This window comes from Barbatula barbatula (assembly GCF_947034865.1).
Source record: "Barbatula barbatula genome assembly, chromosome: 1".
NCBI lineage: Eukaryota > Metazoa > Chordata > Actinopteri > Cypriniformes > Nemacheilidae > Barbatula > Barbatula barbatula.
In genome coordinates, this window is record NC_136766.1 from 19,793,392 (window position 1) to 19,811,291 (window position 17,900).

The following is a 17,900-nucleotide window of genomic DNA, read 5'->3' on the forward strand; positions in this document are numbered from 1 at the left end:
TGTAGGCTTTATGCAGTAACCATCCTGAATTCACCATACGTAAATATCGCATGTTGAAATGATAACAATGTTTATTGCTACTGTAAAAAATATTTATAAATAGTAGGCTATTCAAGTTTATTCATATAGCCTACGTGAAAGCATGTAAAACTTAAAATAAAACAAACGCCATTTAATTGAAGAAAAACACTTACCGAGAATGATGCTAAGCGTGAGAAAGGTCAAACAGTCCCCGTAGCGCATTTTTACTCAGAATGATGTCGCCCCGGTGAATTGTTAATTTAACACAAGCATGGTCAGCCCATTGAACATACAACTGTAAACTTTCTGTTGATTTCTAAACATATCGTTATAACTATGTCGTGAAATATTTGCTCTTTTGCTTTCTTATGACTGGACTTCGTGTCTGTTCCTGTCCTATCACGGCTGCCGTGTCAACTTGCAACTCAATCCAGCATCAATCGTCAAATTAAACAGAGGTATAAAAAAGGTGCGAAACGGAGACCAAGAAATACAGGGACCGGATTTGGGCGTAAAGACTCAGCCGACAGTGCTGAAATATTAACAGGTCGTGTTCACTGTCAGCATCAATCGAACGTCAGCGGAAGGTGGAAGTACAATGATGGGCAGGCACAGCTCGCGGTGTCATGTGCGCATCAGGGTAACAAGCGCTTGTGTTTCAACCACTTAAATAAAAAATACTGGCCAAAACATACAATGTATCAAATATTACAAACTAAACTTTATATATGCTTTTTAGTCCCGAAATGGAAACCATATATGAACTCGTTTTGGTCTAAAAAATGACTTTCAGATATTACAGATAATTGTCCGATTTCTGATTTCTCCCATAAAACCTCTCTGACATGAATATTTTTGAGTAAGACCTTGGCTCTTTTAGAACCCATTAACCACAACAGCTCTTGTTTAAATGACAGTCACTTTTTGAGGTTGCATTAAACTGCCTTTACAAGATGCCATGTATGCAAAAATCAACACAAGTCATATCCATAAAATCTCCTTGATATTACACACCATTTGATGGTAAAACGAAGTATCGGAAAAATACATGAAATACAACAATTCATTCTTAAGTAACCAACATGTTTTTACATAAAATAAAAGAGCATGCAATTTACCAAATCTTTTTTTCAATTATTGAGCAATCTTAAATAACACATCATGTTTCAGGAAATGACTTTTAGACCAAGAGTGTTTGGCCAATGTAGGTCAAGGATAATCACAAACCGCATGGTTTTAGAAGTATAAAACAAAACAAAACATTCATCTGCAAAAAGTGCCTTCATCAAAATGTTGACTTTCTTACATAGCAGGCTTTTTCCTTTACATGCTTAGAATGTTCAGTGATTGTGCTAACTACATTGATACAATACAAAAACTGATACATTTAAAAAATGAATACATTTTGAAAAATAGATGTGACATGCCTTTTAAAATACAAAGAATCAAAAATACAAAAAGATTTCCTTTTGCTTTTTTTCATGAAACTGCATGTTTTAGTACAATATGCGTTGTACAAAAAGTAAAGCACATTACAATGAATTGGTTGTACATATGAAACGAACCTTAAACATTTAATACACTTCCGCTCTTTTTCAATCATACAAAATAGCTCTCTGTCTTTAAAGAAAGTGCCAGGACCTAAGGGTAGTTGCAACCCCTGCCTCCCAATATTTGAGATAACATTCTGGACTTAGCACACTACCTCAAAAAAGGAAGAATGCAGGAAGAAGGCATTTATAAAACAAAAGTTGGGTATAATACTTAATGTATGCCGATGTATAACCATTTTACCAAGTCTATTTTCACATGAGAAAAATATAGTGCTTGGTAGTGCTAATGGACTCAGAAAAAACCTGTCTGTACATTGTGAAGTACCAAAGTTACAGCAGGACCTTCCAAGAAATTGTAGGTTTTAAAAAAAAACTAAGAATGCACTAAAACAATAAATGGGCACATCCATTCGTCTACTATGTAGAGTAATACCATTTCCAAAAATATATTTTAGTACAGTTGAACCAAAAGGCCTCAATTTACAAGAAAAGATGCAGCAAACAATTACTTTAAGGGTCACAATGTAGAGTAGACATACGATGTAATCAGTGATTGTCCATTAAGACCCATTAACAAAGAGCATAAAAATGGCACCAGTGGCATGAGTGAACATATTTGATATAAATACACACATAACAGAGCATGAGCCAGAAAAACGGCAGGGAATACAACTAGCCCGTCCCCGCTTTACTCACCCTAAATGGCACTGAAGTTTGATCTCTCGTATTACTCAGTTTGAAGCATCACCTCTGGAATGAAGAGAAGAATAAACTCTATGCAGTATATTCAACTCTCAATCCTCCCCAGACTCATATATACTCACTCATTTAGAAGAATATTTCATAATGCTTAACATCTTAAAAAAAAACAGAATCCCATTATAGAAGAAAACAGAACTACAGGCAGTCTGGTTTAAACCACAGCGATGATGCTTGCTGTTGTTATGCTGGTGCTATAAACAGGGCTATTACAGGCTTTGCAGTTCAGATTAGCTCTGGGTCATGCTACATTAGCTCCTATATTTAACATGAAAACACGTGCATCATATCTAACACTAAAGCAATGTATTTATGGTGATATCTCTCAAAGAACACCAGTAAATAACAACAACAAATTACTCTGGCTAAACATAAAAAAATTGAATACAAAATGAATAACGTTATAAAAATGTAACAGTAGATGATGAATAACATTCCTAGTTTCTAAAAGCACAGATGGGTGCTACTAACTGATTAGATTAGCTTTGACTAAGGTTAATAAACATCTGTGGAGAAATAACCTTTTGGACTTTCAACCTTTACATGGGAACTTCTCATTTCAAGAATTTAAGAATATACTCGCTGCAAACCCATTTTTTTTAAAACAGCCATCACTATGGTTTAACCCATTCTTTTAAGTAATGCCTTATATAAAATAATGAGTCCAATGAGCTCTGTGAAAACAAACAACATTCAAGAATAGGAGGTTACTAGATTAACAAAAAGTTTTGGGCGAAATGAACACATTTTGGAAGAAGCTGAAAACCACTGATTTGAAAAAACACAACCCCTAAAAAACATACAGGTGGAGAGGAATGCATTCTGAAGATGTTAAAATGCCAGAAAATAAACAATTACGTTAACACAGAAACTTCTGACAAAAAGCTATTCTTTTCTTTCTGGCCATTCCTGCTAAAATTGGCAAAATGGCGGCACCAAAAGACATCATGATTCTTTCTGACTGCTACACATTACCTTGTACTGGATGATCAAACTAAAGATACCAAACAACCACTTTAAATCCTTCTGATTGCACAGAGGTGGGGAAAATTAATCAACACTTTTGTTTTGTTATCATAATAGTTAAAAAGTGGGGAACAAAGATTACTTTTAACAGTGATGGCAAAAAGCCAAAGCATATATCTGCATTTGTTTTGTTTCATCCCACTGTAAGCACTCAGTCAGGGGGAAGGAGGTCATGCAGCCGGAACCGCTCACGGACATGTGGCCGCACATCCTCATTCTGTAGACACAAGACATTTACACACTCAATTCATGTATATATATATATTACAAAATTAAATTTTTAGTTCTAGGATCCCTTTTCAAATGTTTTAATGCGTTCTCTGGGAATAAAACCTACAACTTTATGATGCAATCTTTTTTAAAAAAACGCTAGAAGTTATACAATTATTATGTAGAAGTCTAGGTAATTAACTTTTAAGTTTCATGACCAACTTTTCCTGCTTCAGAATGGCTAATGAAAACTGACACAGAAAGAAATGAAACAACAGCAACACTGTGCCGGCATACCAATTCCACCAGCTTCTCCAAGAAAGGAACAAGCTTCAGAAGCTCATTGTCATTCTTGTCCATGAACCAGCTTTCAATTGGAATTCCATTGGAAAGCTGTGGGTGAAACACAAGGGCTGCAGAAACTGTTTTTCTTAAATGTGAAACATTACTCAAAATTAGTTTGGGTAGGGATTGAGGGAAATTTGGATGAGGTAACACTGGACAACTCACCTGATAAGCGAAGGCTTGAGGTGAGTTATCAATAATAATAGTCTTGGACAGATCACGTCCAAGAATATTTAGATCCTTAATGTAGTTTCCTTGTACACAGACACAATGCTCACGAAATAATCGGTGCCTAGAACATGTTGGAAACCCACACAAACACATAAAGAGAGAGAAGAACAACGAAATAAATCTCCAGAGCATGAATGAATAATGTATCCAAAGCAAAGACTTGACACCGGAGGATAGTGTGGAGATACATTTGCTAGAGAGCAAACCTCTCCATCCACCCCAATCCTTCACTGTAACCAAACCCTATGGAGCAATTCTGCACAGCCATGACAAAACTGGTTGGGTTACCCTACAACCGACACTTCGACTAAATTTACATTTACCAAGAACTGCTATAGTTTCTTAATAAAATAACATTATTTTTTACTTTCTGTCTACACGGTAGTGTCATGAGGAAAACATTTAAAATTCAAATAAAAGAAAAAATAAAGAAGTCCACAGACCGCACCAGCTGTTTCTTCGGATCGAGAATGTTCAGCAACTTGTCGGCATAAACTTTCTTTGAGGCAGTGAAGAGAATGATCTGGGGGAAAAGCCAACAATGAAACAACTTCAGTCCACTATGAGGAACAGATGTTAAGCGGGACCAAAAGTGTTCCATGTAACATCATCCATTATTTGGGGAAAAAAGGATAGCAAAAGCTTACCTCATAAATTTGAGACATTCGTTCCAGGAACTCTCTGAAAAATGGCCTCAATCGCACATAAACCTAAGAGAAACTGTTTTATAATCTCCTCCTTTCAGATAACATGACTGATTTTTATTTCTTTCAGAATTTGAGTCCTCACTAAATTTAATTAGGTTATTTTCAGTCTTGGGTAAGAAGGTGATGCAGTTGCTTCTGAAAATGACCATACAGAGTCCTCTAGTGGTTACTGAAACACAACACGACAGCTTAGAGTTTGTATTTACCTGGTAAATTACATCTTGGAAGAGGACAGGAAAGGTTAATGCTGCATCATCCAGCTCATTTAAGCTACAATGGACAAGAGTTTCATCCTGTGAATGCGGAAAAATGCAATGAACATCTTTCATCCACAATCTTAGATTGAGTCGGAAGAGGAAGAGATTTTTAAGACTGACCAGATCAAGAACCAGAGAGAACTCAGGCGTGCTGCGAGTCTTAAGAGGGAGTGCAGGTTTGCGAGTCAGTTGTTCTTCTGTTAGTGGAGGTACATGTTTGATGAAAAAATACCTGTAAAACATTTTACATAAATAAAAATGAAGCCTTGTAATAAATATAAAATACCTATTTTTATAGATGAAAGAACATGAATTATTGGCAAGCAAAAATGAGATGTATGTCAATAATACAATAACAATACATAATAAATAAAACAATATTGTCAATATTATGTATTCAGCTTGAATGAGGGTACAGGTGAACTCACGGATCAAACACCTCCCACTCCTCCTCATAGGATCCTTCAGCCGGGACAGTGATAGATGTGTCCACATATCCCCCTGTTGGAGTAGAGCCAGGAGCTAAACGCATAAGACAGATAAAATGATGCCAGGTGAGCACAATCGCATTTGATTTAGTCTTTGGTATGGTTAATCCAAAGTAACGTCTTTCACACCTGTGAGAGGGGGAAGGTCAGGATGAGTGGTGTCCTCACACTCAGGTGCGTGTATGGAAGTTGGCGGTCTGAAGGCTGAGGGCATGGCACTGGTGTAGAGAGGGACACTTAGGGGCTCTCTAGATGTGGCAGTACTGGTGGGCATCTCTTCTACTTGCTCCATTTCCAGCTGCTTTACAATCTCTTCTGCCTCCACTGCCTGGCCTGGTGAATCCGAGCCTGATGTGACGGAGAACAGGATTTTTAGATTTTTAATGCATTGGGATAAAAGTTCCATTGGTTTTCTTTCACTCAGGATCACCTTACTAAATATGTAAAACATCTGGAATGCTATTATTCTGGTTTGTATAGGTAGACAGTTATAGTCTTAAGTTCAGTGGTTTCTCATCTCACCATTTGCATTTGCTGGTGAAAAAAAGCTGAAGACAGGAGAGAAGATGGTTCCAAGCAGGGTGGTACGGGGTGGACTGCTCACAACCTCGTCTGAGTCCTCCAACTTCCTATTAGGCCTGACAGGCTTACTTGTGTCATGGTTTGTTGTTGCTACCAAAAAACAATTGAGGAGAAAAAGCATCTGTTAGTGGAATGGAATTAAAAATAAATCTCTGGATTTTATATTGGTCTGTTATACTATAGCTATTATAATATACAGTGGGAGGGTTAGGGACTATGGGGTAGAGGTCTTTATAGGGCCATTTATATACTTTGACAAGTGCCTCGGGCAAGAGTCAAATCTTATAATAGTGGCCTCATGTGTACTAAATTTACAATTTAATCTTAAAGAGTTAGGTCATTAGCATTTTAGCTTTGCTGATATTTGTTTTGAAAATCAAGAAATGTCACCCTAAAGGGGGTCACACACCGGATGCGTCGAGCCGCACAGTGTAGCACCATTGTTTGTAAAAATGAACATGTTGAGTGTACACACACCAGCGCCTGCAGCAGTCCGCAACAGCTCTAGACACTGTTCTGAGTCCTGCAGCGACACAGTGTGCCACTCGCACAATTTAACATTAAATTAGATGTTATTTGACTGAAATCATCTTTAATATACACACTGACTTCACCAGAAACTGCATTTATCTGTAAAGAAATTGTATATTTCATTTCTCTCTTGTGTACTTTCCCCATCATGTAGGTGGGCCTTGAGACAGATCATACCGGCCGAGGTGGGTCCATGAATGAAAAGGTTTGGAAACCCCTGCTTTAGGGCAGAAAATCACTTTACATTGGTTGGGACACCTCTGACTCACCTCCATTAATGGAGCTTCTCCTACGAGCTCTGTGGATGCTTTTCCTTGATAGGTCATTTCTCTGTGGGGTGGAAGTGATCAGCTCGCAGCTTAAACGATTCCTCTTTGCTGGGATCTCCTGCTTCACCTGAAAAAAATCAACATTGACTTCATACTTAGCTATAATATGTTCAAGGTTACTTTTGTCCATACTACCCATTTTGAAAACAATGAGAATTAGTTACTAAAATGAACAAATTAATATAAAAAATATATATATTAGCTATATGCTTTCCAGTTATTAAAATAGCTTTATAAAATTCGATCTCAGTATCAAACTGAGTCTAGTTAAGATAATAAATAAAGTGTGATTGTTTTGTAAAAGATATGCGAGTCTGGACGCATTCCAGACTGTCAAAATCGTCAACTATATCTTGTGGCCATATGGGAAATCTTTCTGTGGAAAGAATGGGGGGAACCAGAGAACCTAATATGTCTCCTAAACATAATACTGTCTATACTCTGAAGCGCTAGTTCTCCTGCAGCAAAGCCAACTCTACCTACTGTCATTATGCGAGCACTGTGGAACCACAGCTAAAATTAGAACAGGACTGAGCTCCTCAGACAAGCAGCGGCATTCCACCATGCTTTTCCTGGGGGAATATGACACCAGGTTCTGCTTGCATTGCATCCTAGAACCTTCTGAGCCATGATCATCTAAAGCAGTGGTTCCCAGTAAAAGCCTTCAATTTACCAATAAAAATCCTGATTACTATGTAAATATTTTTAAAATAAAATATATTCTACATTATTTGTTTCTGATCTGCAACCCCAACACAAAGGAAACAATTTGCTCCAAAATGCAAGGATCCTCAAGAGTTGATTTGTTTGTAGTCGATTACTGTTTGTATGTTTTGTAAATGTGCTTGATCTTGTGTAGTGAACCGGCCCACATTTAAGTGATTCCCAACAGTGGCTATATGGTTCTTTAAAGATTTTTAAACATTCAATACAAGTTTCACACAACAAAGCAAGCCAACACATTTCACATTGTATAAAAGACAACATATAATCGTTTTTTTTGTAATTAAAGTTTGTGAAAATGACTTTGATGTTAATGTTTCATTTTAAACCCTTTTAAATTACATACTAGAACAATATGTTTGAAAAAAGAAGTAAATGGTCTTTAAAAGTGTATCAGGAACCAATTGTTTTAATTTTAGGTCAGATCTAGCTTGCGTTTCCTTTGTGCCAATTGCGGCACGTTCAGAAATGACCACTTGAAATGCGAGTTGTGGGGTTGTTTTGAAGGAGGAAAACGGGTATGTTTACACAAACTATGTCATATTAAAGTGGCATAATAATAATTTCACTGGATCCATGCATAACCATACTGAATTGGATTGTTATTGACGCGATGCAGAAAATGCGGACGCAAGTGCGGAATGCATGCATAAAACGAAAAAGTAGATAATGATCTAAAGCTACATACAGTTATGTTAATAATTACTTAATAATAAATATCAATATTTTTATATGAAAAATGCACTGGTTTGACGTTATTTGATGGCAGAATGAGCTGTAAATGCTGTGAATGCATCTTGAGCACACACAATAAAACTGAGATGAGAATCACAGAACTTGTCTTAGATTGAATGTCTTTGATTATAACGTTTATCACAAAAAAAGCTCTTGAATAAACATGATCACCTAGCACTGTTATTTGTGTGCCCTTTCAAAGTTTGAGTAATATAATACAAACATTGAGCCGACTTTCATCTGCAGCGTGTTCTGTACTTATATTTGTGCCTTCTATTTGCTTTTCTGTTTACACACATTGCATTGCTTTACACATAATAAAAACATGATATAATGTAAGCTATCTTGTTTATTGATAGGCTATAGGCCTACCCTGATTATAACTTGTAGGCTACTAAAATTGTGACAATTAAAAAAGCACTATGTTTTTTTCATTAAACATCATTGAAATACACAAATATAATACATTAAATACATTAAATATTAGATATAAACTGTTTGATTAAGAGCCAACATTCTTTTGTCTTTAAAATGTATTAGGCCCAACTCAAAGTTTTTGGACCACCTTCTGGGACCGCCTTCTTAGTTTTAGACTAATCGACTACACGGTTACAAAATGTTTGTTTAAAAGACTGTCAAATTAGTCACACATCACTAGTTCACAGTGGTTCCTGACAAAACAACAATCCAGAGCAGGTGTATTTACCCATGGACCGATCTTGACCAGAAAATTTTAAGGAACATGTTTTAGTGGAATTTTTATTTAGTGTGAAATGTTACAAACCACACTGCAAAGGGATAACTACAACACGCTTCTTCCAGTACATCAAACATCACAATTTCCTCATGAAAATAATTCGCGCTTGAGGAATAAGCAAAGATTTAAGACAAGGCCTGGTTGAACTGCTTGCTTTAGTGTTGCTGCGACGCTGTTCTTTTTATACATGCTAATTATTAGTTGAGACCTTGTTAAACAGAAAACATATTTATGGAGTTGTAAGGCAGAGGAAATCGATTTGGTGTCTCCCTAGTACCCTAGTGAAAATTTGAAGTCATTGACGGATCGTTTTTTACCAGCGACGGAAAAATCTGAACGGCGTCATTTTAGATGGATTACTATGCGGAAGGGTATTCAGGAATCATGTAGATAAATGTAATACTTTTTAAGAATATTTCCATACATTTTAAGACCTCACTGCCACTTCAAGTTTTAATCGGTTAAATTGGCGACACTTTAATTACCATTTATTATATACTGATTGTAAGCTAGCACAACTAAACAGTTTAAGTATGTGATAACGCCTTATTAATGCATCATAATTCAGATGGGTGGGAATGAAGCACAAGAGAATTGAGTGATTAACCCAATGCAAGGTTTATTAGAAAGAGAAACGAGGCTATGATAATCGCCTTCCGACAGAGCAATACACCTCACGGTTTTTCCCAGAGACGGCCCTCAGCTATGGTTCCAACTCCTTATCCTCCCCCCATTTGCATGAAAACTTGCATTACCCCATTAGTCAACGATGTTGTTTAACAACCGGGTGTAAACTATTTGCATATGCAATGATTAAATTTAGGCAAACCTTTGGATATGACCTCTTTGGTCAAATATGAAAGGATGATACAAAATAAATGCCATTTTCCAAGCTGATCTAAAACTATACGATTTAAAGGGCCTTAATTTTCTCTTAATTTATTTAAACTTTTAAAACTTTTACGACCCTGTAAAAGGGTCGTAAAAGGGGCAAGGGGCAACTTGTAATTCTCCATCTTGTTGAGCTGGTAGCATCTAATTTACATTTAAATTAGTAATAATTTCCTTATATCAGACGTGATCGTAAATGGACTGAACAAGATTGTGAGTGACTAGAGGGTACCACCCCTGCCGCAACATGATCACGAACGGATGCAGGGTTTCCGCCATAGTTTTACACTAGAATAACACAGCGATCTCTAATGTTGTTTCTGGATCTCATTCTGCAAAGCATTCATCCGTCTCTCACTGAGACCCCCGTGTCGTGCACAGGCATTCAGACAGATATAAACCAGTGTTGTGGTGTTCACAGACTTTTTTCTGTAGAAATGTTCATAGCGACAAGCAACAATTTGGAAAAACATTAGCTTTCAGTGAGTGAAAAAATGTCTCGCTTTGACATCTTCTCTGTTCAGTGAGCAGCAGAATTAGCACATGCATGACTAAACCTCAGCGTATTTGTGAATGAGTGAGTAAGTGAAAAACAGTGTTTCCATGCACCTGTCATTGTTACTGACTGGACATATGAACATAAACATTTGTATGTACTTTTTATTTTGGTTTAACTTGTGGTTGGGATGTTTGATGGATTAGAGTGGACAGAGCGTTTCAGAAAAATATACAGACACCAAAACTAAGAATATTAGATATATTGTGGAAGGAAAGGTGCGACAATCATGTAAAAAAGCATTTTTAATCAAGTAAGAGTACAACTAGTACACCTCAGCAAAAGCAAAATAACAAAATCTAGGCAAAAGTGCATTATATAATTGCTTTAAATAGTACATAGGCACTGTTTCATTCTAGTTTTCATAAACCTTTTATCTTCTTTTCATCGTTTTTAACCCTTAGGGCTGGACTGATCTAAACCTAGAAAAGATCTTTAAATCTGGATGTGCCATTCTTAAAAAAAATGAGAGAGGTTGCTTTAGGCTCACCTTGATAGAATTTCCATGGATTAAATTCTTGATACTGGAGAGAAGTCCCTTTGTTTCACCTGAACACTCCATCTCAGAGTGCTTGCGTTTGGTCCGGGCCGGCAGGGGCCTGCAAGCGAGGTTTGGCCGCTGAGAAGCCTTGCGCATTCTCAGCCTCATTTTGTTTTGTGTTACATGTAAAACTGTGGAGAGAAAAAAGACAAAGAAGTTTACCTTTCAACAATTGAAAGAAAACAGAAACGCACAGAAAAAGTAACACAGGACGTGATAACTCAAACCAAGTTTAAGTTCTGCGCAAATGACAATGACCTTGAAAAGCTTCTCCACCTATGGTCACTGGTTCTCATACACAGGTAAATGAATGATAGCTCTTTGATGGTCTTAAATGGGTTAGAGTGCTTTGCTATGATTTCAAAGTGCAACAATTCCGCCAAGAGTGCTAGCCACAGACATCTGGATGTATTCAAGAAACCATTTCCTCCAACAAGGTTTATCATTACAGCTGAAGCACCTCCTCAACAAAGCATTGTCTACTACAAGCACCTTGTAAATTTCTAACACAGACGAACACTGACCAGACAAATAACACAATACAAAGGATTAAACATTAGGGACTACGGTTCGGATTTAAAATGTATTCATACCTACTAATGAAACATGAAGTTTAGCGATACATTAAATGCAAGAATATTTTTCACTCCTTAACATTGTTAAAAAAGAGAAACAAAAAGGGGTACAAATCAACTTGAGAGATGAGAAAAGGGGGGGACCACTAATGTTTTCCTGATGGAAAGAAAGTGTCCCTCTCTTTTTTTGAAGACAGCAATGTACTTGTACTTCGGGGTGAAAATAATCCTGAAATTAACAACAGTGTTCGGTCGTGTGTTACCCCTCACCAAAGTCTGCTTGTGTAAACAACTGGACACAAACATGCTCCAGTATTTGTGATCTGTCAGGCCTGACTCCAAGCTCAGCCCTGACTGTACCTTCAACATGCTTTCATAAAAGAAGCTAACATACATATCTGATTAGCTTTTTCTTCTCTTTTCTTAACACCATCCAGCTTTTATAGATATATATACAGGATGACAAGAAACAGTAATGACCTCAGTATCGGTCAACACAAGCACTAGGCCGATATTTAAACTCTCATAAAATGAACCGAATAATTTTTTACTTAAGTTAATGTTATTGGATTGGACTGGAATTTGGTGACCTTGTTCACAAAGACTATAACTACCTCTTCTAACAAGAGAATGTCTTTTTTTGTTGCTTTTTAGTGCTTTTTTGAACCTTGTTAGGTGTTCCCGGGTCAATGAAGCATATGATTAATCAGTTCGCAATAGAAACACAAAACAAGTATTAACTGAAAGAAAACAAGTTGAAAAAAGATTGAATCCAATATTTAGTGGTGATATTGCATATTGAGTGACTTAAAGGCTCTCTATAGAAGTCGGGTCATTTTGACCCGGGAAAACCACAAGTGTAATTCTGTGCCATACTGTATGAGATAAAAGCATTTCAAAACAAACTTTCTGGTTAAACATTAAAGGAGGCTAGTGTGAATAACAGCGCACATTTTGGTCATATATTATTGAATATTGGCAAAATATTAATAAAAAATGCGTTTGTCAGTCAAAGACTGAGGGGCCTATCCTCTGTATAAATATAGGCCTACGTTTACTCAGTTTGAAAAAGAAATACAAAACAAACCGATGTTGTTTTTATCACTGGATTGATTATGTATGAAATTACAGCTATATTTACGAGAAACCTCCAGAACTATAAAGGATCTGCCCTTCAAAGTGCGTAGGGGACATGAATGCATTAATTGCGTCCTGTTTCTTGCACAAATCAATTGATTCGCTTTATAAGACACCAGCATAACGTCACAAGGTGCAGGAATAACTTTTGCGCTGAATGTATTAGGGTTTTTGACTTTCATTGATTTGACTTTCATTATTTCAACCAAATATCTTCATAAATATCTTCTTGAAAATATAATGGCACCCAAATATCGGATGTACTGGGGGACTGTGGGTGAGTAAATTAACAGCTATTGCATTTTTGGGTAAACTTACGCATTGATGAATATAAAATACAATTAAAAAGATATTATCCCTTTTAATTAAACATCAAAAAAAGGCACAAATACTGGATGCAATTTTTGTGTGCATGTTTTAGTATATGACTTATAAGTAACAGCTACAAAAACAGTATAAAAAGAAACAAAATGCAATAAATAACCGAAATACAAAATGGTACAAACTTGCCCTCATCCTTTCTATACTTTTGTAATCTGTCCTTCAAAGAAAAGAAGTTGAAGGCCCCTGATCTAAACACTCTGCCCCCAAATTTTAATTTTGTGACCTTCGGAATGAAACCTTGCTACTCCATTTTTTGGGGGGAATAAATCATAACTATCGCTCACCCTTCATGATTGTCTGTTGCAAATAAAAAAGTATTAAAATGTTACAAATCGAGTGGTAAAAAAAACATGTTCTTTTAAAACATTTATACCACAACGGTTGTGTTTAATTAATTAAAGCATAAATCATTATCACGATTAAAATGCGATTAACCGTGCAGCCCTACCGGAGCACAGAAGGCCATATTGAAAGTGTGCAGCGATGCCTGGTTTCACAAGCTACATACAAAACATACAAATCTACAACAAGTTTGATTCTTTATCATCCTACATTCTGTCTACACCGCAAGCAAACATTTTCACTTCTTTCCCATGGAATCTGAGCTAGCATGGTGCTCACGCTCCAATGCATACCACTATGTGAACGTGTGGTCAAGTTCATAAGAATGGATTAAAAATGTTGACCCTGTTCCTCACCAGTATATTTAGAAAGAAGAAAAATGTCAGGTGAGACCACTACTATCAGACATGTAAGAGACTTTACCGCCAGACACTGACAGTCAATGCGTCGGGGCAGAGATGACGCTCTACCCCATGCTGATATTTATTTTAAATGTTTACCGTATTTTCAAAACCATTGACAGCATTTAAACATGGATATTGACTATGCACAATCAACTAAACATAAAAAATATAGCTATATATAAAAACTTTGGGGGAAGGCAGGGAGACTGAGATCCCTTCTGCAGCAGCACGGCAGCAGTGTGCAGGTGTTACCCTGAGACAGACAAAGAGATACTTCGAGCATGGAAGCATGCAAAACACAAGCGAGGAAAGAAATGGTGAGAGAATGAGTGACAGTAAAAGAAACAGTAGGGTAGAAGAGGAGACAAAGGTAGAGCTGGTAATTCTTCTCAGTTGTTTTCCTTAAAGGGGATGTGCAATGGCGTTTAATGCTTTCTGACTTCTTTACATGGTTTAACGTGCTGTCTTCTCATGCTTGACATGGTCAACTTGTCAAAAACCGAGTTGGACGAATGACATAGTATTTCTGTGCTCGATACATTCCCCCAAGGTTCGTATAGGTTACGGAAAGTTTTTTTCGAATATGAAAAACGGTTACGTGACTTTCTTAGACCCCTATTAGGCAATTCTCCCGGAGAAGCATGCCCACGGCAATGCGAAAGAAATAGCCCGCCCACGCGTCAAGCGACGAGCGATAGGAAGACCCGCTTACCATCAAGATTGGCTGCGCTGTGGGCCTGCAGCTTGTTACTTTAGATATAGTGAGTGAAGTTGAGGTGTGTCTGTTTGGTCACAGCATATCAGAGATGGATGTTATGTAAATGGTACCGTACCACACGTGGTAAGTGAAACTGAGTCATATGTCTGTGTTTTGTTGACAATGGGTGCGCACGTAGCCGTGGCTCATCTTAAATCTGATGACGCATTTATAATATGGTTCTTCTTTAAAAATTATGTGTAAAACAGACTGACAAAGTTCAGCTAATGTATGTTTGTCGATGGATTCCCCTTTAATACCTACAATAAATCAAATAACGTAAAAAAAATTCAATAGGATTGACGTATGCTGTAATATGACTAGTCATTTATGCTGTCGTCACCCGGGTGTTGTGAGCGCGCGAGTGAAGGTGAGACCTGAACAGCACACGTTGCTGTTTAAATTAAACTCATTCAAGCCTTGCCAATCTAAACATTTAAGTACAAGATGATGCACAAGAAAATCCGCTTGCACGCTGAAGATCTGAAGCTTGCACAAGGAAAGCGTTCCTCTGGCTCAGGGGTAAGAGCATGGTGCTAGCAACACCAAGGTCATGGATATGATCCAAGGGGGCAAATGTATAGTACAATGCAATGCAAGTCGCTTTGGACAAAAGCATCAGCCAAATGCGTAAATGTAAAATGTAAAGCCAAGTCTCAGACATGGCGCAAATATTGAGTTGTCTTTGAAATCTTGAAATCTCTTAAACGGATAAATTCACGTAGGTAAACATACCCATCTTGTCAAGTATCTTAACAAACATAGTAGGTTAAGTCTTAAGTGAATGGACGAAACAGACGAAAAACAACGCACGTGTACAGTATCATTGTGCTGGATCTGTTGCACTCCTCTTAAAGCGACAGCAGCATTTTCCTGATATCACTCACTGCTTGTGACTCAATTGCTTCTGTAACTTCAATTATGATTTATATGTATTTAATTTGTACATGCAATGTTATGTTTTATTTGATTACTTTATTTTATTTTCTGCTTTGCTCAGTTGTTTTATTGGTGCTGTTACTTGTGGCTTGATTATTTGTTCTTATTTTTATTTGTCAGTAGTCCCTTTTCCCTGCACATACCGAACCGAAACCGTGACACAAACCGAACCGTGAGTAATTTGAACCGTTACACCCCTAATAAGAACGCTTCAAGCTCTCAGAGCTGATGTGTGGGTGTGTGTTAGTTTTAAAAATAAGTCATGGAGTAATGAGTTATATAAAATAAATTCTGTTTGCAAGCTTCGCAAGTCATGACCCATCAAGTCCCTTGACTACTCCAATGCATTTGTCAAAAAGTTTATTCCAAAAAGTAACAATGACATTTATTGTGCTATCACGGATATGACACCACCGCATTTACAGCACAGATGAACCAGGGGGGTTTTATACTGCCCACGTTCATTGTTTTAACTGTGTTGCCCCACAACAGCCAAGTGACCCCTGTGCTACCCACTTGAGGGGCACAACCCACAGTTTGGGAACCCAAACCTCTGATCTAAAGCTCAGTTCATCACACATCATGGCCCCAGGTGGTGCACAGCATGTTGTATTTCTGGCTCTACTTTTAACATTTTCTATTTAAAGTATTGCAGTATATCGCAAATATGTATCCTGTCGAAATACATAGCAATATATTTACCCTGGCCCATCTATCGTGAAATGTAACGTATCGGTAGTACTCAAGATTAACATGAGATATGCAGAAACTGTCTGGAGTTAGGGCCAATTTGACCATCAAAAATGGTGACTCATCCGTTGCCTCAAACAACCATGCCAAGACAACTACCTCACAATAGCGAGGACCGAATACTATTCTTACACAAGAAAAGCCATAGCAGCCTTACGTCAACAGATGTAATAGCAGTAATATTTAATAATGCACCTACATTCCAGGATAAATCGTCAGCATGACATTAAAAATCCTAAAGTGATCAAAACGACTTCAATATAAAACTATCCATCTGACTCCTTTGACCTTTTCCACAACAACCCTTACTTAAGTAGCCAGCCTATGCACTTAAAGCAAACATATTTTATAAGAAAGAGAAACATGCCATGTCAGCCACTGACACAAAGCTCAAGTCTTACAAACAATGCAAAGCATACGTGAAATAGCTGGATATTACACAGAATACATTAGCAATACATGAGGATTGTATTGCTAATAAGGATTCAGAGACACCACTGCACACAGCTCGCAACCTGTCCAACAACAGCAGACAACTGTCCTTACATCTGGACAAATGACAGTCGACTGTCACCATTTGTGACAAAACGGGGAAAATACATTTCAAGCGCTAAACTACTCGCCAGACACTTCACTACTGAAATCCCGCCGCTAGAAAACTCAAGACAGTGTAACGTTAGTGGGCGGGAAACACGCGTTAAACACATTCTGCACGGAAAACGACTAACTTTCTAATGATTTTAGCCGTTTATTTAACGCTAGACCTTAAAAGTTGATTTCAACGAAACGTGACTCCGTTAGAAACCGCTTTAATACGCATCTGCACTCTGTCCAGAACACAAATGCGACGATGGACCCGAGCAGCACCAGAAACTGTGAACATTGCGCTAGAGAAATGCAAGCATTCATAAGCAAAGCTGCTTGTCGCGTCCTGTCAATCAATATAAGAAGCAGCCGCTCGCGTCACTCAAAACAACTGACAGCCAGCGGAAAAAGAAAGCGCGGGAACGGTTCGTTTATAGACCGTGTATCCGCGTGTTTACGGTTCTAGCGAACCGCAAGGGAAACATTACGGACCGAGGCGTACGGACGGCCAGTTACAGCGGGGATAATCTCCCACACGCCGGACGTACTGAGGAAATTACTTACTAGACAAAGCTCCGGGGTCGCGTTCTTGTCTAACGGTCTGTTTTAATGACCGCCGCGGTCTGACGCTCGCTCTTGTTCGCTTGCCTGTTCAGACGAGGTTCACCTCTGTCCTTCCCGCACCTCTGGACGCCATTTCCCGCCTCCGTACCCACACAGTAAACGGCAGGTACCCGGATGCGGAGAGAAGCGAGCATGCGTCCTGCGCGCCCCACACCCCCTTT

General features: G+C 37.9%; 1 protein-coding gene across 2 annotated transcripts; it reads right to left on the reverse strand.

The window, feature by feature from the left end:
* Positions 1–715: 715 nt before the first annotated feature.
* On the reverse strand, positions 716–17,889 carry ctdspl2b (CTD (carboxy-terminal domain, RNA polymerase II, polypeptide A) small phosphatase like 2b). 2 transcript variants are annotated; one of them, XM_079457634.1, is made up of 13 exons: positions 17,680–17,889; positions 11,192–11,373; positions 6,980–7,106; positions 6,120–6,269; positions 5,727–5,945; positions 5,538–5,631; positions 5,230–5,341; positions 5,059–5,145; positions 4,793–4,855; positions 4,589–4,668; positions 4,080–4,206; positions 3,867–3,962; positions 716–3,576 (listed from the first exon to the last, which is right to left on the reverse strand). In XM_079457634.1, exons 2-13 carry the CDS (start codon positions 11,348–11,350, stop codon positions 3,511–3,513), a joined length of 1,380 nt encoding a protein of 459 aa, XP_079313760.1. In that variant the 5' UTR covers positions 11,351–11,373; positions 17,680–17,889; the 3' UTR covers positions 716–3,510. The 2 variants fall into 2 exon arrangements, with proteins under 2 accessions (XP_079313760.1, XP_079313759.1); XM_079457633.1 differs by having other exon boundaries at positions 1,007–3,576; positions 5,059–5,341; positions 17,680–17,836.
* Positions 17,890–17,900: the final 11 nt, after the last annotated feature.